General features: G+C 48.1%; 1 protein-coding gene across 2 annotated transcripts; it reads right to left on the reverse strand.

The window, feature by feature from the left end:
- Window positions 1-449: 449 nt before the first annotated feature.
- SPI1 (Spi-1 proto-oncogene) lies at window positions 450-19,835 on the reverse strand. Of its 2 annotated transcripts, none has more exons than XM_074230620.1 (5): window positions 19,590-19,835; window positions 16,586-16,679; window positions 3,960-4,147; window positions 2,785-2,941; window positions 450-2,231 (listed from the first exon to the last, which is right to left on the reverse strand). In XM_074230620.1, the coding sequence occupies exons 1-5, from the start codon at window positions 19,698-19,700 to the stop codon at window positions 1,912-1,914; spliced, it is 870 nt and encodes a 289-aa protein (XP_074086721.1). In that variant the 5' UTR covers window positions 19,701-19,835; the 3' UTR covers window positions 450-1,911. The 2 variants fall into 2 exon arrangements, with proteins under 2 accessions (XP_074086721.1, XP_074086720.1); XM_074230619.1 differs by having other exon boundaries at window positions 2,785-2,974.
- Window positions 19,836-25,277: the final 5,442 nt, after the last annotated feature.

Below are 25,277 nucleotides of genomic sequence, written 5' to 3' on the forward strand. Positions count from 1 at the left end.
CCATATCCCTGTCTTCACCCCTATTCCTTCTGGGGTTGCCACCCCCAGCACTACCAAAGCCTTTGACCCTATCTGCTCTCAACGTCTCCAGTGTATCCATTCTATAGCTTGTTTTCTTTCTCCACTTTCCAAATAGATGAGCCACTCATCTGCTAATAGCTCATCAATACTGTTGAGTTAAGGCTCTTTCCCTAACTATCCTCCCAGCACAATCTGGGGCATTTACAACCTTGACCCAAAGGGAGGTGACCCTTTCACATCATAAACAACCGGTCACTCCTGCAGACCTTTGGACCCAGGACAGGGAAGAAAGGAGAGATTGGACAAATTCGACCATCATTTGGACACTGTGTTGATGTAGGTGAATGATGGAATTTCAGGTGGACCCCACTTAACATAAACAATGCCTCATTTATCCACTATTGACAAAGAATCATTTCAGTGGAACAAAATGCTTTGAGGGCAGGGACTATTTGGGGTGGAGTTTTGTAGGGAGTTTTTTGGTCTTATTTGGTTTATTTTTTCCTTTGTCTTTTTATTCTCAATGGCTTATGAAGAGACTGGAAATGGATTAATCAGCTAGGATTTATTAAGCCCCTACTATGTATTTGGGATAGGAAGACAAAAATGAAATCATCCTTGCCCTTAAGGAGCTTCCCTTATGACTAGCTCACAGTAGGCAAAGAAAATGTTGGAATGAGGTGAATGTGAGATTAGCTGAGTAAAGCTATTCTGCAGTGTGAATGGGTTTCATAGAACCAATTCTGACTCATTGAAGCGCCAAAAATCCTTTTATTTCAACCATTTCCATTGGCAATATTTCTGAAATGTCTTTCCTATGCTTGTCCCTGTTTTTCTTAATCCAAGGAGGAGACATGTTGATGGCTCACAGTTATCTTGGGAAAGAAAACCTTGGGTTATAATACATTGAACCTATAAAAGTAAGAAGAGTTGGCTTTCCCTGCACTAAGTGGCCCCAGACCACTGAGTATTTTGAATCCTCATAGATTGTTTCCTCCCATTCCTTTATTCTTCTGTCAATGTACCTGCCCGTAATGGGCTGTTCCACTTAAAATTCTCTGCTGTGTGTTGGGATTGAAGCAGGATCACCAAGCACGTTAGGATTGTGCCTAAATTAAGAGTCAATTGGCTCTGAATGAGGGTCAGAGAGGCTCTTCATTAAAGTGCAAGAGCTTTAGTGCACCTGTTTGGCTTGCTCCAAGACTGTTATCACCGATTTCCTTGTCTTTAGCGATCTTCCAGAATGAGCTTGATGAAGACGCCACTTCCATATAAATTAGCTGGTATTGGAAATCCAGAGTCACCTCAGAATGATGTTACAATGCGCTATCTCATTTCACAAAATGATTTTCTGCTTTACAAGAAAGGATTCATTGGAGGAGCCCTTTAATTCGTGAGCTCCTCAAGGGACATTTAACAGAGGATTCAATTTACAAAAATTTGATTTACAGGCAAGTCCCGAGAAACAGTTCTGATTACATGAAGCGAGGAAGACTTGCTGAACAGTCCGAGGTTGACTCAAGTGGGGAACCCTGAGTGTGAGGCAAGGCTAAAGTCCTGGGGAGCCAGGGAGGAAGACAAGCTAGGAGATGGCTGGAGTGGGGTGGGGTTTAGAATGAAGGGGAAAGTCAAGGAAACAGATGTCTCCAAGGTCTGTCACCCACTGAAGCCTTTATATTGTCTTTGTCCATGAGGCCCATGGGGGGTTAATGCTATGGGCAGCGAGAAAACAATGCAGCAGGTAGGTGTGGGGCTGGGCACCCTGGCAAGGGCCCCTCCCTTGGGGTGGCACCATGACAACTGGCTAGCCTACCCCTCAGGCTGGGCCTCCCCTTCCTGTCCCATAGAGGCAGGGGCCCAGCATGGGGTTATGGGCAGACCAGCAGGCCCTCAGTGGGGCGGGTGCCTCCGGTCGACCAGGCTCACGCGCCCCAGCACCTCTCCACTGAACTGGTAGGTCAGCTTCTTCTTCACCTTCTTGACCTCGCCTGTCTTGCCGTAGTTCCGAAGAGCTCGGGCCATCTTCTGGTAGGTCATCTTTTTACGGTTACCCTTCTGGATGCCCCAGCGATGGGCCAGGGCCTCCTTGTGCTTAGAGGAGAACTGGAAAGTGCCTTTGTCCTTGTCTACCCACCAGATGCTGTCCTTCATGTCCCCGTTGCGGAGAAGGTCCAGAAGAAACTGGTAGAGACGGATCTTCTTTTTGCTGCCTGGAAACAAGAGATGGAGTTGAGCTTTGGCCCCCTTCTAGCCCCCATCGTGGCAAAACCTAGGGATCTAGAGAAGTCTCCCCTCATGTCAGGAATCCATAATAGCCCCAAATCCTCGAATTTAGAGCTACACGGGCTCTATGGGGAGTTGATGGGGAAACTGAGGCTCAGGAACAGGAATTGTCTCCTCTGAGACCCCACAACCATTGAATGGCAAAGCCACAGGAGGGATGGCTCACACACTCAGTGACGGCATCCCACACATCCCACATGCTCCTGAGAGGCTGAATTCAATAAGATGAAATTTGATATGGTGCTCATTCAGGGCCGCAAGTCAGAGAGAGAGAGAGAGAGACAGAGACAGAGACAGAGACAGAGGAGAGACACAGAGAGAGACAGACAGACAGAGGAGAGAGAGAGAGAGAGAGAGAGAGAGAGAGAGAGAGAGAGAGAGAGAAGAGACAGAGATAGAGAAAAGGAGGGAAAATGGGTAGGATGAGGCAGAAGTTGTCAAAGAAAAAATTCTGTGGGATTTGAGGGGTCAACCACTGACCTGTCTCTCCATGAAGAATCCCTGGCCCAGGCTCCAGGACCTCAGTCTCCCCATCAGACACTTCCAGTGGGGGGCTCTGCCGCTCACCTTCTTCCTCGTCAGAGCTGGGCTGGGCAGGAGATGTGTACTGAAGGCACATGCAGGGCAGGTACGAGACCTGGGAGGAATGCAGAGGGGCCAGTGAGGAGACCTGGGGACACAGGGACCAGTGAGGAGGAGATCAGTGATCTGAGACAAGGGAGGCAGAAGCATAGCAGCATGGGTCGGGGAGGGGAGCAGCATGGGGGTTGGAGCCAACAAATTGGGGGTGAGTGGAGGTTGGCGGGCCCCCATGCTTGATAGGAGTCATGAGGGGATCTGTTCACCAATTGTGAAGCGAACTGTGGAATTCAATTACGGGGGCTAAAGCCACTTTGGTCTGGAGAGAATACTGAGAGGTATTTACCCTGGGAGAATGCTGTGGGGTTTGGGTGATCAGAAAGAAGAGGGGTGTCTGTTGAATAAACTGAGGGTCAATGGGGAAAGAGTGATGGATTAAGGGCTAGTCGAGACTGGGGATTTCTTGGAGGGTATGGGGGGGGGGTCATAGGATAATAGGATTAGAGATAGAAAGGCTCTTAGAGGCCATAAAATCCATTCTCCTCATTCTCCAGATAAAGAAATTGAGGTGTAGAGGGTTTAAATGACTTATCCTGGGTCAGTCGGGTATTAAATATCATCAGATTAGAAATGTGTGCTTAAAGGTAAATCAAGGCTGTTGAGAATCATTCATTGCTACTGAGGTCAAGAGGGAGAACCAGCGGGTCAGATGGAGAGAAGGAAATTTCTGGGAAGGTCCCTGGTGTTGGGGTGTTGGGAGGTAATTAAGGAGTGGCCCTGTGAGAAGATAGCAAAGGGCAGAGGTGGGCTTTGAACTGAGGACCCCTGCCTCCAAATCCATCACACCAGGCTAAGATGTGGGAGGTCAGTCGGGGGGTCAGCAGGGGTGGCAGTTGGCGCTCTGGCCGTTGGCAGGAAGCTATGTTGGGTAAGAGCTCACGTCAGCTTCCTGTGACAGCCTCACCACAGGCCGCCTGCGAGGGCTCTCCTGGGACAGACGGTGCTGGGGATGGGGGACACGGCAGAGGACAGATGACACCAGGGCGGGCCCGAGGAGCCAGGCTTGGGACTCCTACCTGGTGGCTGAGGCTGCCGTGGGCAGTGGCCACGGGGGTGTCCAAGACATGCATTTGCTCCAGTTCCATGTGACGGTAAAGCTGCTGCAGCTGGGGAGGCTGGACGCTCTGGAGCTCCGTGAAGTGGTTCTCAGCAAAGGTTTCAAACTCATTGTGCATGTGGTGGGGGTGAAAGTCCCAGTAATGGTCTATGGGGAGCAGAGAGGCTGTCAGAGGGGGCCCAACCCTCAATGGGGGAGTCACAGGGGTCCCCGGGGAAATCAAGGCACCCATGGGGTCCAAGGGCCGCGGGACCCACAAACCAGAGCAAGAAGGAGCCTCAGGGGCCAACCCCCTTGGGTTATAGAAACTGAGGCACAGATTGTGATGGTGACTTGTCCAAGGTCACATAAGCAGCAAAGTCGTCATTCTTGAGCCCATGCCTTTTAGCTCCACACCTAGTGTTCTTTCTACCCCAGCCCATCTGTATTTTTCCTCTTCCTTCTCCAGCTATACCCAACACCCCTGTCTATGGACATACCTGCCTGACAAAAACAAAACACAAACCATCATGACAGCTGATGTTTATCTAGTGCTCTGAGGTTTACGAAAGGCTTTGCTCCTTTCAGGTCACACAATTCTTCCAACAACTCTGGGAGGCAGCTGCCACAGTTGTCATTCTACCCTCGAGGAAACCAGACTCCTGGGGTGAAGGATGCACCCAAGGTCCCCCAGCCTCTCCATGGCAGAGGGGGCCCTTCCTCTCATCCAAAAAGAGGACCGTCCTTTCCAAGACCTGCCTGTCCCGATGTCTGAGCAGAGTGTTGGGCCAGGGGTATGTTCTTGGGAATAAATTAAATGGAGGCAAATGTGGACAAGGGTTTCAAAAAGAGTCAAAGGTCATTTTGTGTGTGGGCCTGGGAATATGCATGAGTCCATGTATAGAAACACATTTCTATGTGTGGATACATATTTTGTGTGAACATATTCATGTATGAACACACGTGCCATCTGTGAACACTTGTGTATGTGAATGTTCTTGTTGGTGTGTGTGAACACACTTGTGTATGAACACACTTGTGTATGAACGCATTTGTAATGTATGTGAACATACTTGCAGGTGAATATATCTGTGTGTATAAATAAATACACACTAGTGGACTGTGTGAACACACTCATGCGCATGTGAACACACTTGTAGGTGAATATATCTGTATGTATGAATACACACTAGTGGACTGTGTGAACACACTCGTGCGCATGTGAATGCACTTGTAGGTGAGTATATCTGTATGTATAAATAAATACACACTAGTGGACTGTGAACACACTCATGCGCATTTGAACATGCTTATAAGTGAATATATCTGTGTGTACAAATAAATACACACTAGTGGACTGTGTGAACACACTCGTGTGCATGTGAACACGCTTGTAGGTGAATATATCTGTATGTATAAATAAATACACACTAGTGGACTGTGTGAACACACTCGTGCACATGTGAATGCACTTGTAGGTGAGTATATCTGTATGTATAAATAAATACACACTAGTGGACTGTGTGAACACACTCGTGCACGTGTGAACGTGCTTGTAGGTGAATATATCTGTGTGTAGAAATAAATACACACTAGTAGACTGTGTGAACACACTCATGCGCATGTGAACGTGCTTATAGGTGAATATATCTGTGTGTATAAATAAATACACACTAGTGGACTGTGTGAACACACTCGTGCACATGTGAATGTGCTTGTAGGTGAATATATCTGTGTGTATAAATAAATACACACTAGTGGACTGTGTGAACACGCTCGTGCACATGTGAACACGCTTATAGGTGAATATATCTGTGTGTATAAATAAATACACACTAGTGGACTGTGTGAACACACTCATGTGCATGTGAACGTGCTTGTAGGTGAATATATCTGTATGTATAAATAAATACACATTAGTGGACTGTGTGAACACACTCGTGTGCATGTGAACGTGCTTGTAGGTGAATATACCTGTGTGTACAAATAAATACACACTAGTGGATTGTGTGAACACACTTGTGTGCATGTGTGAGAATGCACTTGTGTATGTGCATGAACACACTTGTTTTTGTGTGTTGAGGTGATGTCCAGATGAAGAATTCAACAGCTCTTGACTGACAGCTCCTCACACTTACTGGGATCTTCCAGTTAGACCAGCCAATGGCATCAGAGGAAATCTCTACTTTCTAGCTGGGTGGCCTTTGGCAAGCCCCTTCCTGTTCCGGAGTTTTACTCACATTTATTCATAGTAACAAATTTATTCATTGGTAAATTAAGACATGGGACCCCTGTGTGAGGGTGTGTTTTGAGTGCTCTTGGAAAGGGAGCCATTTTTGTGCTTCCTCTACCAATGGTCTTGTCTGGTGTGATCTGGAGGGTTCTAGAAGACGATGGCAGAGAAATGTGAGCTTTGGAGGGTCCTTCCAAGCTGGAAAGAGCACGAGCCTGGGGATGGGCTGGGTGTCTGTCATTAGGGAGGCCCAGACCCAGCTGGCTCCAAGAGATGCAGTTTGGCCGACGTCTGATGGAGGACACCAAGTCAGCAGAACTTCCCCCACAATCACAGATCCTGGAGCCATTCTCCAATCCTCCGTTCCTTCCTGCCGATCCGCATCCCACTTCCCATCTCCATGCCTTTGCAATCTCTCTTCCCGTCAGATTCTTGGAAACCCCAGGTTTCTTCAAAGCTCAGCTCAAGCCCATCTCTCCTCCATGATGCCTTTCCTGATGCCTCTGGTTTTCTGATCCTCCTCTCAAAATTCCCTTGCATTTGTTTTATTTGATCAAAAGATATAATATTTGTGAAATGCTCAGGATAGTTTGGTACACACAGTAGGTGCTTAAGCAATGTTTGTTCCCTTCCTCACTCCCTTTAGTATATGCTTATCTCTCTCAGTCCATGATGCTGCCCCCATTGAAGCATGAGCTCCAGAAGAGGAGGCATTATTTCATCTTTGTCTCTGTATCCCCAGAACCCGGGCACATTAACTCCCCCTGCCAAAAAAAAAAGACTTGGAGCAGACTCATGATTTCCTTGAAAGAGGGATGTCCCAGAAGAGTAAACTGCCTCACCAGTGTAGATTAGCCCCTGCTCTGTGGTGAACAATTCTAAAACAACTACCTGGGGATGCAGAGAGGCTAAGTTACTCATCCCAAAGCATACAGCCTACCTTCATCCAAGGTGAGATTTGAACCAGGTCTTCCTGACCCCATCCCCTATCTACTTTGCCAGTTGCCTCTTGTGATGCACCACCTACCTGGTACTACTCAACACATAGTTGACTGCTTAATTTATTTCAACCCAACCAACATTTATTACGTGCCTACTGTATGCAAGGCAGCTGAGGACACAAAGACAAAATAGGAGATGAGAACTTAGAACTTAGAACTGGGAGACCATATGGTCTAACCTTTTCATCTTAGAGATGAAGAAACAATTGGAATCCAGGAAGGCCAAGGAATTTGCCTAAGATCATTCAGGCAGAAAATAAGCAGCAGAGCCTGGAAACAATCCCTGCTCTCAGGAAGTTTCCATTCTACTGGGGGGATTCACAGAGGAAAACATGAGTAGATTCCAGGAAAGCTAGAACTCTAACAACTGGAAACATCAGGAAGGACTTCCTGGAGGAGACAGTCTGGCACAAGACTCTCCCCTGTCCCCCCCCCAAAGTCTTCAGAGGCCCCCCTCTTCTGGACAGCTTGTGAATAAATTTATTAAATAAATGAATAAATTAAACCCAATGTGATTGAATGCTGTCTTTCTCCTGCTAATTGCCTTAAATACAGACAAAAGATAGTTATATTGCTTTTTTGGTGGAGGCAAAGAATTGGACACTTAAGAGGTGCCCGCAAGTTGGGAAATGGCTGAACATCTAACAGCATAGGAATGTTGTTAGAATGTTTTGGGAACTGATTCAGAGAAACCCAGAAAGACTTTCATGGACTGATGAAGAGTGAAAGGAGCAGAACCAGGAGAAGAATTTCTACGATAACAACAACCTTGTAAAGCTAACTGTGAAAGATTTAGCAACTCTGATCAACACAATGACCAATCAAACATACTACCCAGCTCTACACAGACAAGTGAAGGACTAATGGTGAAGAATGACATATATTTTTGGACATGACTGATGTAGGAATTTGGTTTTGCTTGCCTGTGCTATGTTATAATGCCCTTTAAAAATTGTAGTATTTGTGGTCATTTCTACAAAAAGTTAGGTCTGAGACACTGACTTCCCCCACTTTACTAGATGTCTTTACAGAGCACTTTCCTAAGGTTCCTTCCACTCTGTCTCATTGTCCCCATTGCTTATATAGCTCACATAGGCTTCTTATCTAAATTCTCATTGATATCAATGAGGTCAGTTATCCAGAAGACAATTACATCTCTGCAGGGGTCTCTTGTGCCATCAGCCTGAGCCCACACCAATATGCTCTGCCCCCCGTAGTATCAGTCATGGCAGAAAGATATCAAGTGAGTCTTTTTTTTTTTTTAGTTTTCACAAGGCAGTGGGGTTAAGTGACTTGCCCAAGGTCACACAGCTAGGAATTATGTGTCTGAGACTGCATTTGAACTCAGGTCCTCCTGACTCCAGAGCCGGTGCTCTATCCACTGTACCACCTAGCCGCCCCACCAAGTGAGTCTTTCATGACTATAAAGCTAATGAGTTTCAGAGCCAATGTTTGGATGTAGGAGTATTGATTCCAAGTGCTTTTCTTCTCCCAAAGTCTTCCTCTGTGTAGTTCAGTTAAAGAACACTAGACAGAGACAAAAGACTTGGGTTCAAAGTCCTCTGTCCCTTAGAATGTGTGTGACCTTAGGTAAGTCACTTAGCTTCTCTCTGGGTAAGGCGAGAAGATCACTAGATGGCCTCTGTGGTCCCCTCTAGTGCTAGCTCTGGATCCCAGGACTGTGACATGGAGGTGACCCTGGGGCCCCCAAGGCTGTGGACTCTGGCAGGTTTTGCCAAGGAATAGAGCCCTGAGGATGGGCCTGGTCACTGAAAGTGTCAGTCCCTTGAAGACCAGCCTAGCTAAATACTGAGTCTCTCACCTCCGCTTTCCTCAAAGAGTGATGAATTTTTTGACCCTAGTGACCCAAAACAGGACCTTCTAGTAATATCTTGTTTCGATGGAAAAATTCAATTTGACTTATAGCATTTTGACTTAAAACAGCTTCTCTAGGAACCTAGTTTGCCCTAAATTGGGAAACATAATTTTTGCTCGATAACAACGTTCAGTGACAAAGTGGGGAGTCTGATTTTTTTTATGTATCTCATAAACTATATCCAAAGGTAATTGCAATAGAGTATATTCTGAAAGGTTCTGAGCCATGGCAAGATTGACGGAACAAGTGAACCCACCCCCAAGGTCTCCTTTGGATAATCTCACATCTGACAGTAAAATTGTCTCCTATAAGTGATATCTGAGAGAAATTAGAGGAAGACTGCTCCTTAATCTTGAATGTCAACCTCTAAGATTAGGCTTCAGCATCTCCAATGATCCAGCTCCCCCCCCCCCCATATGGCATTATCATTCCAAAATCTATTTCTGTTTCAACCTTCATTTCCTGACTCTCTGCCCTGTCTTCATTGAGCTCCATGGACCTTCTCATGATGAAAGATCCCTTCACTCTGTGGCCCTTTCCTCCCAGAGCCTCCATCTTCAGGAAGCTATTTCCATTCCTCTTGGGGCTTTTTCTTCTATTTAGAACTCCCCCCCTCCCCACTGATAGCTCAGTGACCGGTATCCAGTAAACTCTTTTTTTCCCCCCAAGGCAATGGAGTTAAGTGGCTTGCCCAGGGCCACACAGCTAGGTAATTATCATTATTTTATTTTATTATTTTTTAGGTTTTTGCAAGGCAAACAGGGTTGAGTGGCTTGCCCAAGGCCACACGGCTAGGTAATTATTAAGTGTCTGAGACCAGATTTGAACCCAAGGTACTCCTGACTCCAAGTCTGGTGCTTTATGCACTATGCCACCTAGCCACCCTAGGTAATTATTAAGTGTCTGAAGCAGGATTTGAACTCAAGTCCTCCTGACTCCAGGGCCAGTGCTCTATCCACTGCAGCACCTAGCAGCCCCTCCAGGAAACCCTTAATAAATACTTCTTAATATTGTTGACAACCATTTATACCAAAGCCTAAGCAGCAAAACAGTCCCTGTCCTCAAGGTGCCTCATTGTGCCTCTAGCCTACCATGTTGTAACAAGTCCCAGTCATTTTCCTTTTATGTGTCCTGAACTTTGCTCTTTCTGGCATTTGGGGGGAACCCCTGAATTTGGTGATTAGATAGATTTGGGTCATTTTCAGACCGATCGTTTTAGTTTGTTTTTATATCTTAGGGTCATAGATTTGGGAAGCGACCTCAGATTATTTATTTCAGCCTTCTCGTTTTGGGGGAAGGGGTCACAGAATGAAAAGCAGCCCGTCCTTAAGCCTATGCTCAGGGCACTCCCCCACTCTAGAAGCTCCAGTGGCTCCCTCCTGGCCCTGGGATGAAGTTCAAATGCTTCTGTTTGAAATTCTTCCACCAAATCAGTCTCCGGCCTGCCTTCCCCAGTGTATGGGGGATTGCTTCCCTGCATTCTGCAGTGGGTCCAGATGGGCCTTCCTGCTATTCCTGGTCTGTGATGTGCGGGTCCCTCTCCAGACCCCCTGCCTCCATCTTAAAGAATCCCGAGTTTCCCGGCAAGCTGATTGCAAGGCCACCTCCTCCAGGAAGCCCACCCTGCTTGCTCGAGTCCTCTCCCCCAAATTACTTTGCGTCCATTTTGTGTCTGAGCATCTCGGTACAAGTTGCTTAAAGCAGAAACTTCCTTCTTTTGCCTCTGTATCTTCAGTTAAGGGTCTGGCTTTACAAATGCTCACTGAATGAATGGAGCCCAGGGCTCTGATGCAGCCAGCAGCCCTTCCCCGGGGATCACAGGCCTCTCCAGGGCTTCCCAGCTCCAACACTCCATGGTCCCAGACCCTTTTCGGAGGGGAAGCAGAGGTGAAGGGGGTCTCACAAGACTTGACTTTCCTTCTGGTTCCTCTACCTGGGAACTCTGGGAGCTGTGTGTGGTGGTGGGGGGGGAAGCTGGGGTCCCTTTACCTTTTTAGACCTTAATTTCTCATCTTTACAATGAGGACTATTTTTGAGATTCTAAGACCCTTGTCAGATCTGACCTTCTGTTCTCAGGTACCTCCCAGTTCGGATCTTCTGGGTTCTTTTTTTTTTTTTTTTGCAAGGCAATGGGGTTAAGTGGCTTGCCCAAGGCCACACAGCTAGGTAATCATTAAGTGTCTGAGGTCGGATTTGAACCCAGGTCCTCCTGACTCCAGGGCTGCCCCTGATCTTCTGTGTTCTAAGATCTCTTCCAGCTCTAACATTCTCTTCTACATGTTTTTTCTCTCAACACATTCAATTTTGATACATGCATATCATGGAAACAAATGCAAAGACTATCAGACTGCCTTCTGTTGGGGTGAAGGGGGAAAATTATAAAATTCAAAATCTTGCAAAAAATGATTAGTAGAAACTACTACTGTACATAAATGGAAAACAAGTAAAATATTTATATTAAAAAACAAACAAAAAAATTCTCTCCTAAAATTTTTTTCCAGCTCTGCCATTTGATGTTTTAAGGTTTCCCTGTGCTAATGCCCCTCCTTCCCTTTTCCCAAGCTCCTTGATCAAAGGTCCTTCCTCTGGAGCTGCTCTACCCCCACATCTGCACCCTCTCTGTGCCCTCAGTCTCCCAGGAGCATGTGCTACCCGTGGCTTCGTCCAGCCAGATGCCCTTGGGACAATCTTCAGGAGCTCATCATTGGCACCTAATGTGGGTTCTTTTCCTCCAACTGGCACTGTCTCCTCACCCACATTGAATCTTCTGCTGTTTTTCTCCCCATTCTCCCCATTCCCCCAGTGGCTTCCTGCCACTTTTCCCCATGGTGGGGGTGGGGGGAGCTTTCTGAGGCCCTGAAGAGCTCAGAGACATCTGTGGTCTAAGAAAAGCTTCTCTGCACTTGCTCCTGTCTCACTGGATTATCAGAGAAATGCTCAGAATACTACGAACTTAATATGCCCAAGAAAGAGTCACTGAATGATTTTATAAAAAATATTCAGTGAGTCCCATTCTAACATCAGGGAAGCAGATGTGTTTATTCTTCTGTACTCTGTAGAAGAAAGAGGACTGGGCTCGAAATGAGGAGACCTTGGACTTGAAATGCAGCTCCTCTATTCACTAGCTCTGTGAGTAGTCGCAAGGCAGCCAGCCCCTCCTAGTCTCAGTTTCCCTCAGTTGTGAAATGGGAATAATCTACCTCTAGTGTCTGTCTGCCTCAGGGGGAGTCAAGTGAGATACTGGAAATGAGGCGCTTTACAAAATCTTAAAAATCATACATGTCACCTGTGCCCATCCCTACCCATGGCAGGAGTCTCCAGATAAAGGTGATGCCATCTTTTCAGTAGACAAAGTAGACAAATGCCTATTCCAAATATAGAACCATATGTTCAATCACACATATTTTCAATCACACCCATGAAACAAAACCTCCAAAACCAATCAAACCAACTCTCAAAACCAGCCCCACCCCTGAAGCTCCCAAACACCCATCAATTAGCCTTATCTCTTGCCGGCAGAGAGCTTTGGATGGTCACAGATGGGGGGAAGCCGGAGAGGGGCAGGGGAGATGGCCTGGGCAGATGGCTCCCTCCAGCTTGTGGGGAGGAGAAAACGAAGGGGAGAAAGGAAGTGAGGAGGAAGGGGAAAGGATCACTTCTCTCCTGATCTGGGCAGATGAAGGAATCAGTCTGGATGCAGTTAAAGACCAGGGGTTGATGGTAGGAGGAAGAGCTAGGGGCCTCTGCTCCCAAGAAGGGAAATTCCCTCTTCCTGGGGCCTCCGAAGGAGGGGGGATTGGGAAAGTCCCTGTGGCTTTTCTGGTCATGTTTGGGAGCCAGTGGGAGAGGGGGCATCAGAGAAAGGACCCCAAGGTGGGCCGGGGTGCTGATAGGAATGTCTGCAGGGTGAGTGGGGGAGACCCCTTTTCTCCCTTTCAGTGTACAAAACTAGTAGAGGTAGACAGCTATTCCTAAAACTCTTCTCTCCCCTCCTCTGATTCTTCTCCTCTCTCACGTCCAGGATCCAACACCCAAAGTGAGTCTTGAATCCCCATCCTAACACTAATCACTTTTGGAGGGGGGCAGGATGGGGTTTGTTAGTAGAAAAATCTATTTAGATCTAGTTTCTGGACCTAGAACCTCAGCTAATCAAGGCGAGACAGGACTTGTTCTCAAGATCCCAGCTCACCAGGCCAGGGGGCTTGGGGTCAGGAGACAAGAGTTTTTGCCTCAGCCTCCCCCATTCCACCTGGTTACATCTTTATGCCATCTCCCATCTTGTTTGGTGCACAGAACAGCTGGGACCATTTCCAGTTTACGGATCGGGAAACTGAGTCCTCAGATAGCGATGGAGGAAGTCAGCCCCAAAGTTCTGGGTCATTCCCCAGCCCCGGAAATCTTCACTTAGGTGATTGACGTTGCTTTGTACTTCTCCCTGTGGCCACCAGGGGTTGCCAGACCCTGTGTTCCCTTGAAGTAGATCTTAGCATTGGAAAATGTTTGAATCTAGAGTCCCTCTGCCTCCCCTCCTTTGTGAGGGGAAGGGGAAGAAGGGGTCGGCCTAGGCCAGCCTGCTGCTTGTCTAAGGACCCCAGGAGACTTGAGCAGCTCCAAGGCCATGAGATGTTTGAGTGGGCTAAGGAGAACTTCAGGCCAGGGGAACCCATCCTCTTCTTATGTCCCCTGGGGTAGCTCCATGATTTTAGCCCTGGCTCTGGAGTTGTCCTGGGTCCTACAGTGGACCAGATGTTCTAGGGCACCTTGGTTCCTTTACTCCCTCTCCCAGGCTCTCCAGTCCCATTGGGTCAGAACAGTTGGTTCCAGGATCACGATTCTCCATCATTTTTGTGATCCCTGGATTTCATGAGGGTCTTACCACCTCCCCACTAAGTGCCCCCCACCCCATTTCCTTGACCCTGTGTGGAGTTGTAGACACTACCAGAGTAAAGTCTGGGGAGCACGATGCTTATGAAGCAAAGCTAACGATAGACCCCGAGCCTCCAATCCACCAAACCCTCCCTTGAACTCCTCCAAGGAAATGCACAGTCAGAGGTGGGGTGGGGGGGTGAGTCAGTGATGGTTTCTCAGAATTCTTAAAACAACCTCTTCCATAAAGGCAACAGCACTCTCATTTTATGGAAGTTCATCAGAGGGAGTCAGATCACGTAGATTTAAAAAAAAGCCTTTCTGACACAAGGGCACAGAGATCCCTAGGAATCTGAAGAACCCCAGTTGGGGCTCCGAGAAGTGACGCCAGATAGGTCTGACTCAGGTGCTGAATGACTCCCTGTGTCCCCCATCCTCCACCCTGGTCGCCAACCCAGTTGTTGCTTAATAAAAATGGAATCAAATTAACTAGGGTCTGAAGATGTGGCTTCCAGATAAGGCTCTAGAGAATGCCAGCCTTGGATCTGGCATCCTGCCCGCTGCCCACCTTATCACACCTCTGGCTATATTTGAAAGTAAAACTGTTGTTCCTGATTCTGAATCTGGTTTCCTGGGGAATTGGGAGTCTGCACAACTCAGCCTAGAGAAACTTCTTTCCTGCCCCCATGGAGTTCTTTGAGACCTAATGGGGAGGGACCATTTGCTAGCCCCTTTTGCCCATTGGATAGAAAAGCTGGCTCCAAGACAGTGATTCTCCATCACTTTTAGGATTCCTAGTCTTCATCAGACTGATTCATTGGGCCAGCTGACCCATTGGGGCCCTTGTTCTGGGTTCATGGGCATTCCAGGGATTCTATCTCTGCACCCCAAACCCTGAATCCAGGATCCTGATAGATTCCAGATCTTGGTGGAACAGTGGGCAGTGGGTCTCTATCTTCTTCTCAAGTGACTCTTGGAGTTAGCATCTTGGATGCTTCAATAGCCCCTGGGATCTTGGGACTTTCCTGGCCTTTTGTGACTGGCAGCTGTCTTTCTCCACTTGTCAAGAGATTCAGCTGTGTTATACCCCCAACTCCTACTGCCTTTGACCATTAACCCCAACCTCAGCTAGGAGCTGACCCTGTCAGACTGTTGGCCAAGGCCACAGAGACCACCCACTGACACAGGGGGACCTCAATGGGGGACCCTAACTCTATTAGAAGCTTGAACCCCTTCCTGTTTCTTTTTACTTTATTGGGGGAAGTATCTTTCAAACTCTCCCTTCAAACGTTTCCTCAGGTGTCACTTCCTCCGTGAAACCTTTCCTGATGCCACTCTTCTCATCCCCAACCAAGAGTGATCCCTCCAACTTAAGTCGTCATGGCTCTCTCCTTCACCCCATAATACCCTACCTTATGTTATCCCTGTCTGCTTACCTGTCCCAACCTTAGCTAAGAGATGACACTGCCCCATGGTGGACCAAGACTCTCAGGGACCACTCCTCAGCCCAAGGGAAGGGGCAACCCTAGCTTCATCTGCTTCTCCCCAGGTAGGACCTGACCCCTTTCTGAGTCCCACTATCCTCATTAGGAATGGGCCAGATAATTTCCAAAGTTCCTTCCAGCTCTGACATTCTGTCTTCTAAGGTTCTTCTCAGTTCTGATAATCTTTGTCCAAGGGTACTCCCTGCTTTTCTCAGCCCTAAAAATCTATATTCTAAGGGTTTTGGCAGTTCTGACCTTCTGGGTTCTAAGGTCCCTCCCTACGCTGACAGTCATTGTTCTAAACTTCCCTCTAGTTCTGACAGCCTGAATTCAATATTCCCTCCCTGCTTTAATAATTATACAGTTCTACACAGTTCAGACAGTTGGTGTTCAAAGTTCTCTGACATTTTGAGTCCTAAGGACTCTCCTAGGTCTGACTCTGTGGGTTCTAAGGTCCCTTCTATTCCAACATTTTAGATTCTAAGGTTCCTTCTGACTCTGACATTCCTGGGATTCAATAAAGGTACAGTTAACAAGATTTGCTATTTTTTAAGTAACTGTAGCTGAATTTGAATCCCCCTCTGCCATTTACTAACTGTGTTAATGCAGGTAATTGGGATTAAAAGAGATGCCTCTTAGGTCCTCCCAATTCTAGATCTGGGATTTGATGCTGCTTCTGACCATGATCCAGGTAACCAGGAAGACAGTGACAATGATAATTATAATAATATCTCAGAGAGAGAGAGAGAGAGAGAGAGAGATTCAGTTCTTCCAAATCATAGACGTTCTAAGGAAACTTTCCAAGCCACCTGCAGATGACTTAGGAAGGAGCATAGGGAAGATGGAATATTTAGACACCACCTGTCTACTTACATGAGGAGTATAACACCCCTCCTCCCCCCCCCCCACAAGAGGAGGGATTGCTTCTTTGTCTTTCCATCCCCAGTACCTAGTATATAACCACTGCTTTAAAAATGCTATTTGGTTGATTGATTGACTCAAGAGGTACATGGCTCCCTGGGGCATGCCCACCCTTTGGCATTGCGCATTGGAAGTCAAAGAGGTCAACACCTACTAGTCCCCTTCTACCCCACCCCACCCTAGCCATAGGGTCTTTGAGAGAAAGGAGAGCTGGGAACTACTTACCACTGTGGCTCTCTCCATCACTGCTGATATATGGGTAATATTCGTGAGTTTGCCGGTACAGATCTGCTTCATAGGGCACCATGTCTTCTGATGGCTGTAGAGAAGGGAAGGGTTGAGGTCCTGCCCAAAGATCTGGGGTCTTCATTTGGACCTACACATGCCCCAATCCCCAACACCCAACCCAAGCCCTCTTCCTAGCCTTTGTTCTTTCTCCCTATCCATCATAGGGTGGAACTATAACATGAGGGTCCTTCCCAAGGCCGAGTTAAAGTGTGTGTGGGTGCGGAACTGGGAGTGGAGTGGAGCAGAGTCAGAGATCCAAAGACCTTCATACAGATCGGGGCATAGGATGAGGACAACAGTTATCATGGCCTTAGGGATGTCCTGAAGGAGCCTAGAGAGGCCAGAATTGAATTTCAGAGTTAAGAAGTATCTGCCCGCAGCCAAGAGCAACCGTTGTATCTCCTCCTTGGGTTCAATCCCCGCTCAGACACTTACTAGCTATGCGACTCTGGGAAAAATCATTAAACCTTTCTGTGCTTTAGTTTCCTCCTCTGTACATTGAAGGTCAAATGTATCCCTCCAAGGTCCCTTCCAGTCTGTGAGACTTCCTTCTCACCCCATTGGAACTTGTTCCCTGAATTTTGGCTCCCCTTTATTTGCTGTTTTCCTCCCATTAGAAAGGAAGTTGCTGGAGGAAAGGGATAATCTTGTTTTTATATTTCTAGCACTTAAAAATGCTTTAACATATAATAAATGATTATTTAATATTCTACCTACCTACATATCTATCCATCCATCTATCTATCTATCATCTATCTATCTATCTATCTATCTATCTATCTATCTATCTATCTATCTATCATCTATATCTGCCTATCTCCCTACCTACCTACCTATCTAGCTATCTCTGTCTATCTACCTTTCTATGTTTGCATGTCCTCTCTTCCCCTCTGCCCAGTTTTCCCCTCCCCCCACCAGCCCTCACTCCTTCCTCCATTCCCACTGGTTCTCATGAGTTCTCACGGTCACTCACCTGTCCTCCCCCTTCACACACAGTTAAGTTCTCTCTGCCTTCAGGTACCCCCTTGTTTTCAGTCCCCACCTACTTCCAAAAAAAGCAGTTGAGGGAGAACGTCCAGCCTCTCTCACTCCCCACCCTCCCGCACAGCCACCCATGTTGCCACAGGCCTTGACCACTCTCAACGTCACCCCCATCCACACCTCATTTTCACATGCACAGGCCCCCTGAGTCCATTCCTCACCAACAGACACCCACAAATTCTCTCACTCAGAACTTATCTTAGGGGTTAGTTCACAAGGCCAGGCTTTGGCTAAATTGTGCGCTGCAGCCCCTTTCCTTCTCTGGGCCTCAGTTTACTCATCTGTATAATAAGGGAGTTGAACTTTTTGAACTCTAAGGTTGTTTCCAACTCCAAGACGATGCTCCCTAAAATGAGTTAGATGTGGCTTGGGGCTGGCTAGGCCGGACAGACCCCCCTTCCTGTGGCTCTCCCTCTCCTGCTCCCATGTAGCTAGATCTACCCCAAGAACAGCCAAAGTCTCCCCTTTCCTTCCCAGAGGCGCGTAACGGCAAGAAGCACACGTAACCCAGACTTGGGAACTGGAGCTGACTTGGGGGGGCATAGAAAAAAGAGGCATCCCAAATGCCCAGTATCCTCCCAAGCCTGGAAGAAGTTCCCTCCCTTGCTGAGAACTCAAATTCTAGATTGTGGAGAAAGGCGAAGGGTCCCAAGAGGCAGGAGGGGGAGAATTGAGGGCTGAGGTCATATGGGAGTCATTGGGGAATGGGGGAGGCTTCAGTGTTTAGAGCCCTTGAAATCAACAGTTTGGAGAAACAGAGTCTCTTTGAGGATTGCTACTGAGACAGAACTTGAATCCCTAAGCCTGGAGGTACTGTTAGAAGTGGGGTGTGGTCCTGTTTTCCCCTGCTGTCACATCTCAGATCAAGGAGATCCCAGACCCCAGATCTCAGAAGGAGAAGGGGAGGGGGTTCAATAGATCCAAGGTACCAGAAGGTTTAGGCTGGCTGAGAAGGCTGGGGGCTGGCCCTGACTTGGCCTTAGCTCTGGGGGAGCTCAGACTCCCTCAGTCTGGCATTGGGGGCCACCCTGATTGGAAAAAACCTGAGTCAAGAGAAGATTGGCTGGGCTGAGCCCAGCAAAATGCCCTTTCTCAGCCCCTGCTACCTCTCTTGTTCTCCTAGCGGTTGGAAGATGGAACCCCATTTAGAGGGTTCCCCTGTTTGACAATCTGTCCCAATGGAAGGGCGGAGGACCATTGTGAGGGTCCGGGCTCCTACTGCTTCCTCCCCCCTCCCATCCCGTCCTTGGTCCCTACCCTGGGTTTCTCTGGGAGTCCATACCCACGTCAATTCCCTGTCTTGGGGACCTGTCAGTCTGCCAGCCCTTTTCCCCCTGATCACCGACTTCCCTGACCTGGTCTCCCCAAATGATAGAGCCTCACAGGAGGGCCAACTAACCCATCCCCTGCCCCAAGGCTCTGGGGATTTGCCACCTGCTTTTTCTTCTTCTACCCCCAACCGGACCTGTGCCCCTTTCGCCCTTCTCCCTGCCTTTAGTCTCAGTCTCTCCCTCATTCCCTTCTTTCATTCCGCTCATCCGCATGCATCCCCCTACCCAGGACCTGGATGCCCCACCCTCTGTTGTCTCTACCCCTCCATTCTGGCTCCCTCTACTCTGGTGCCAAGCTCACACAACTCTAGGCTAGAAATAACCAGGCATGGGCCCTTAGCTCATAGATCCTCTACCACCCAGTCTTCATCACCCATCGCCCTCTAGGGCTCCAACCCTCGGCCCCTAACTAAGCTTTCCGCCAGTCCTTAGCCCTCCAAGACCCAACCAGGGGAAAAAGTCCGTCCCAATCTTCTCATCCAGGGCCCCCAGGGAGGAAACACCAGCTTCCCACTGATTAGAAACCAGAGGGGGCTGGAAGTAGAGGGGGAGGAAACCCCCATACTCACAGGGGAGACGAGGGGGAACCCTTCCATCTTGCACGCCTGTAACATCCAACCGATCTCAGGGCCCGTCAGCTCCCCTGCCTCGGCAGGGCCCACTCCGGAGCCCCTGGGCATTGGGAGCCACAGGGTCTGGTCTGGAGGGGCTGGGCACCCAGTGGGGGCGGGCAGGGTGGCTTTCGAAGGAGCCTCAGTCCTGCCCCTTGGCCTGGCTGATCCCGAGGTGAGCCCCCTCCCTTGACATTGCAAAGCAGCCCAAGTTCCTGATTTTATCGAAGGGCCTGTAGCTGGGAGATAGTCCCCCCCAGGGTGACATCACCACCCCAGCCCGTTTGCATAAATCTCTTGCTTTACAGGAAGTCTCTGGCTGGCCCCTGAGGCAGGTGGCAGCAGGAGACCAGCCTGGGAAGGCCACCAGGCCAGAGCCCCCAGCTCAGAGGAAGCAGGCAGCCCTCGGGGAGGTAGAGGGGGGATGCCTGAAAGGGGGCAGTGGGTTCAGAGCGGGGAGGACAGGGCTGAGACCAAGGCCTGGGGAGACCTGGCCCTTTCCCCAGAAGGCCTGGTGGGGCCTAGTGGTCTCCCAGGCAGTGGCAACGGCTGATAGCAGCATAACTCTTTGTGGCTAAATGACCCCCAGGCCCCTTGAGATCTCTGGGGGGTGACCCCAACCCGATTCCCATGTGACCAGCCCTGTTTTCGTTTGGTTTCGTATTCTAAAGTTCCTCCCGCTTTTGGTACTCCATGTTCTATGTTCTAAAAACCAACCCTGGCCTTGACAGTCTATGTTCTAAAGTCCACCTCTGATGTTCTATGTTCTTAGCTTCCCTCCTAAACTCGGCTAGTCTATGTTCTAAGCCCTGACATCCTATGTGCTCAGCTCTGAGGTTCTGGGTTCTAAAGCCCTCTCTAGCTCTGACATTCTATGCTCAAAGGCCCCTTCCAACTCTACTGTCCTGTGTTCCACGAGCTCAGGCTCCTTCCAGTCCTCATATTCTGTATTCTAAGTGACCTTCCAGCTTTGCTGCTCTTTATCCTGAGGAGACAGAAAGGTCATCTGAAAGAGGAAGATGTTAGTCCTGAGGCAACATGGGAAAGGTCTCCTGTGCAAGGTCTCCTGATGTGAGTTTTGAAGGAAATTCAAAAGCTGTGGTGAGAAGACAGAATGTTCCAGACTTGGGGGTGGGGGAGCCAGCCAATACAAAGGAACAGAGATGGGAGAGCAAGCTGGCCGGTGGCTTAGGCCGAGAGGGGAACAGGGCATGAGAAGGCACTATGTATCAAAAGAGAGGAGTTTATTTCTGCTTAATCCTGAAGGTCATTGAGCAGGGTGGGTAATGGGGCCAAGCCAATCCTTCAGAAAAGTCCCCTTGGCCCCAGAGTGGAGGGTGACTAGGCAGGGAGAAGACTTGGAATAGGAACATCAGTGGTTCTAAGGCCCCTAACACTCTGAGTTCTTAGGTTCCAGGACACAGGACCATCTTAGGAAGTTCAAAGAATGCTGAGGAAGTAGGAATTTCACCTTGATGAGGGCTCCAGGGAAAACTGCCCTTGGTCCCCAGGCCTTCCTCAGGGAAGCGGTAGCAGCTTCTCTGTAGAACTGGGGCCCCAGACTAGGTCCCAGGTACGTGGTGAATCACAGGCATCCGTGCCAACTTCCTCCCTTCACCCTGATCACACCAACTTCCTTTCCTTCAGCCTGGAGAACCTGAGCATCACCTACCATCCTTTCCATCAAAATCCCTGGGGGGTCTTGATGCAGACCAATCCTATGAAGCATCCCTCTCCCCCCAACTCTATTCCATGACAATCTTTAAACCAGGTCAGGGGGAACCTTCCCTGTGGCCCATTTTATTGACTTAAAAACTATTCTAAACTGGAACTCAAGTAACTGTTTTCCTCTCTAGGCCTAAGTGTCTTCATCCACAAGATAAGGACCTTGGATTAGAATTCTTCTAAGGTCCCTCCCAACTCTGACATTCTATGTTCTAAGCTCTCTCTTGCTCTGGTACTCTGTGCTCTCAGGTTCCTCCCAGTTCTGATATCCTCTGTCCTAAGGTCCTTCCCAGCTCTGACATTCTGCGTTATAAGGTTCTTCTTAGGTCTGACATTTTATGTTCCTTGGGTCCTCCCAGTTTGACATTCTCTGTTCTAAGGTCCTGCCTGACCCTGCCATTCTCCATTCTGGGTTCCGAGATCTTTTCAATGTCCAAATTCTCTGATCTGCAATTCTCCAGACCACTTGGTGCTGGTTCATCTAAACTCCCCTTCTCCTTTAGCCTTTGAACAGAAGGACTGTGTCTCCCTCCTGGCTCCCTTGGTAAGGCCCTCCTGAGTCAGGTTCACACTTAGGATCATAGATCAAAGGAAGACATTTAGGACAACTTCCCCATTTTATGGATGAGTAAAATGAGGCTCAGGTAATGTGATCTGTGTAATGACACAAGTAGTGTCAGGTAGGATTTGATCCTAGATCTTTTGCCTTCAAAGTAGGAGATTGTTAGGGGCTGGGAGGGGGAGGTAGAGGGGGAGATTTCATTCACCATAGAAGAGCTCAGGAGATACGAACTCTAGTCTTGGTTTTGTCTCCACCCATCTGGATGATCTTAGACTAATCGCTACCCCTCGGTAGTCTCAGATTCCTCGCCTGTACAGGGTAGTGGTCTTTATGACCTCTAAGGTCCCTTCTAGATTTAAAAATTTCTACTTAGCCTTGCATCTGGATCTGCTCTCTACTGTTCATCTCTGTCATGGAAGTGGGGCCCCCCAGAGTAAGAGCTGTGTAGGAATGGGAGGGACCAATTTGTAGGTGTGTGCGCATTTGTGCGCATGTGCACTCCGTGGGTAGTGTGAACCTGTCTGAATTAGCAGGTTTTTTCCCTATGGACCATACAGGCAAACAAGGGGAAAGAAAAAAAAAAACACACTCCGCATCAGAAAGTTTTTATTTAACACCTACAGTTTAGAACTCATAAAGGAGGTCCCAACCCTCCCATCTCAGAGACGACACCCAATCTGGAGTGAATTGAGCACAGGATTTGGAGACTACAAACCTGGGTTCATATCTTCTCTTAGAAGCTTGTTAGTTGTGTGATAGATAGTTCTGTAGAAAACTTCCCAACATCTGAGCAGATCCAAAGTGAGATGGGTTGGGATATGAGGGATTCCCCTTCTCGAGGGATCTTTGAGCAGAGGCAGGTATACGTTAATGTTTATTTCTTGTATGGATCAAGCTAGATTGCTATTCAGGCCCTTCCAACTCCCAAATTCTGTGATCTTTGATCATGGACAGTCATTTATTCTCTTAATCTGGCCTCCATTTCTTAATCTGCAAAATGGACACAAATGGGCACAAACAAAATGGACACTTGCCGAGCCCACTTCCTTGGATTGTCCTAGGTAAAGCATCTTATAAGCCTTAATGTACAAAAGAAATATGTCGTCGTCATTGTTTATTCGGCACCTACCAGGTTAAGACTTTCTGTTTGCTGTGGAATCTTCAGAGGTAAAGGACAACACGGCCCCTGGCTTCCAAGAGCCTGAGGTCTAGTTGGGGTGGGCTGGAAGTGTACACAGACTGGAGATCCAGAGAGGTCTCATTGACTTAGAACTTGGTCATTTAGACCAAGTGATCAGTTTAGGCTCGGAGAAGAGATTTGCTCATAGCTACCTAGTTAGTAATTGTTGAGGCAGACCCCCAAGTCTAGCTTTCTTAGCCGCCCCCACCCCCCGCCCCGGCCAGGCTGCCTATCCAAAATGTTAGAACGGATGCTCAGAACTCCTCTTCATAGTTAACTCTCCCAGGGTTGGTTTGACCCTGTTACCCTCCCTGCTCAATGAGCTTCAGGATTAAACAGAAATGAACTCCTCTCTTTTGATACATAGTGCCTTCTCATGCTCTGTTCCCCTCTCGGCCTAACTTCATAGTTAACTCTCATAGTTAAATGAGCTTACCCCAGAAGTCTCTCTTCCTTCTCTTACCCTTAGAGTTCTTCTGGAAGATTGCTTCTAGAAACCAGATCCCCAGGTTAGGGACTTCCCAAAATCCAGAGAGGAGTCGGCACAGGAGTCAGGGCTACTGAGGAGGTGCATCTTGGGCACTGCCGAATAATTCAATTTGTCAGATCTCCAGTCGGAGAAATAATGGGAATGGGGGATATGGGTCTTCCCCCCAACAAATGAAAGATACTAGCAGGGTCTCTCGCCAGCCCAAGGCATAATATGGAGTAATTGCTACTCCCAGGGATCTGTCACTGTGTTAGCATTACCCAGATCAACTTTCACTGTGCACACTCTTGGGGTCAAGAACTGTTGTGGCTTGCTTCCTTGGGGCCCACAGCGGCGACCGCCCTCCGGGAGGGGAGCTGAGAATAAGGAGTCAAGCCGCTACTGCCTTACGCCTCCAGCTCAATTTTATTACTGCTTAGCTATTACATATATACTGTTAGGTCTTCCGGGGTAGAACAAAGAATAATGAAGGAATGGGGGTGCAAGCATTGTGTACGTGCAGCATCTTGCATCACAGGATGGGGGGTACATTAGGGAGGAGATGATAAGGCACAGCTGTGTCTAGTGCCCTTGGTCAGTAGGGCAGAATGTCCAGCTCCCAAGGACTCCGGCTCCCAAGGACTCCGGCTCACCTTATCTCTCAGGGCGGCTTGCCAGCTCCTGAGACTGTCCAGGTGGCGGTTTACTTGGGAATGATTTGTGTCATGGCAGTTAGAATACCCTGTGTACCCACAAAGAACCAGACCCTAACCCTCTGGTCTAGCTGTACCTAAAGACTACCCCACTTCTGAGCTGGAACCAACATGCACCCCAACTGCTTCTGACCCAAGTGGAAGTATTTTTAAGCCATTGTGCTGGGCTAGAGGAGAAGACAGGGTAAGACATGGTGCCTTCTCTCTTAGAGCTTCCAGTCAAATACATAGAATGACAAATGCCCAAATAACCATTATGAGTCATATTGTATGTAAGTCCACAAGAAAACATAAAACCTTTCTTGGGTCTTTATGGTCAGAGAATTCATCTTATTCCCACAGGAAGTATTTGATGAAGAGATGACCAAGATCTTCTCCTAGTTCCCCCTCCAATAGCATTCAGTGTAACCTTGGGTAGGCCACTTTATCTATTGGCACATGTTTCCTTAGCTGGCAATTAAGAGGGTTAGATTAAATGACTGCTAAGGTTCCCAGGATGATGGGGAAAGTTCCTTGGCTCCAGAGTCTGAGAATCAGGGTTCAAATCCCATTTCTGATGCTTTCAGTCTGTAGGACCTTCCTGGGCCTCATTTTCTTTATCTGTAAAATGAGGGAGAGTTGGAGGCTTTTGGGACTCCTTTAGCTTTGAGTCTATATGATCCCAGGATCTTATGAGAGATGCAAGTGTTATGTGAGTCCTAAATGGAGAAAGATCATGGAGGTGTAGAAGGAAGATCCAGGAAAACTTCACAAAGAAACTTGCTTCCAAACTGTGTTCTAAGGGATAGGCAGTAATTTAGTAGGCAGGGAGAGGGCGTTCCCGAGAACATCACTGGCAAAAATATGGTGGTGGGAAAGCATGAGACATGAACTGGGCTAGGCAAATAACCTAGTTTGGCTAGACTGAGAATCAGTGGGATCTAGTGTAATTAAATTAAAGCAAGGATGGATAAACAAGGTCCATTTTATGAAGAGCATGAGTTTGAACTTTATTTGG

Source organism: Macrotis lagotis, chromosome 3 (genome assembly GCF_037893015.1).
Source record: "Macrotis lagotis isolate mMagLag1 chromosome 3, bilby.v1.9.chrom.fasta, whole genome shotgun sequence".
NCBI classification, from domain to species: domain Eukaryota; kingdom Metazoa; phylum Chordata; class Mammalia; order Peramelemorphia; family Peramelidae; genus Macrotis; species Macrotis lagotis.

Excerpts from the sequence above, each read along its gene's own strand:
- SPI1 (XM_074230619.1), bottom strand. The coding sequence starts at position 19,700 with ATGCCCAGGGGCTCCGGAGTGGGCCCTGCCGAGGCAGGGGAGCTGACG. Across the intron at positions 2,975-3,959 it reads ACGGCAGCCTCAGCCACCAG|GTCTCCTCACTGGCCCCTCT; the intron begins GTAGGAGTCCCA and ends CTGTGTCCCCAG. Across the intron at positions 2,232-2,784 it reads GATTCTTCATGGAGAGACAG|GCAGCAAAAAGAAGATCCGT; the intron begins GTCAGTGGTTGA and ends TCTTGTTTCCAG.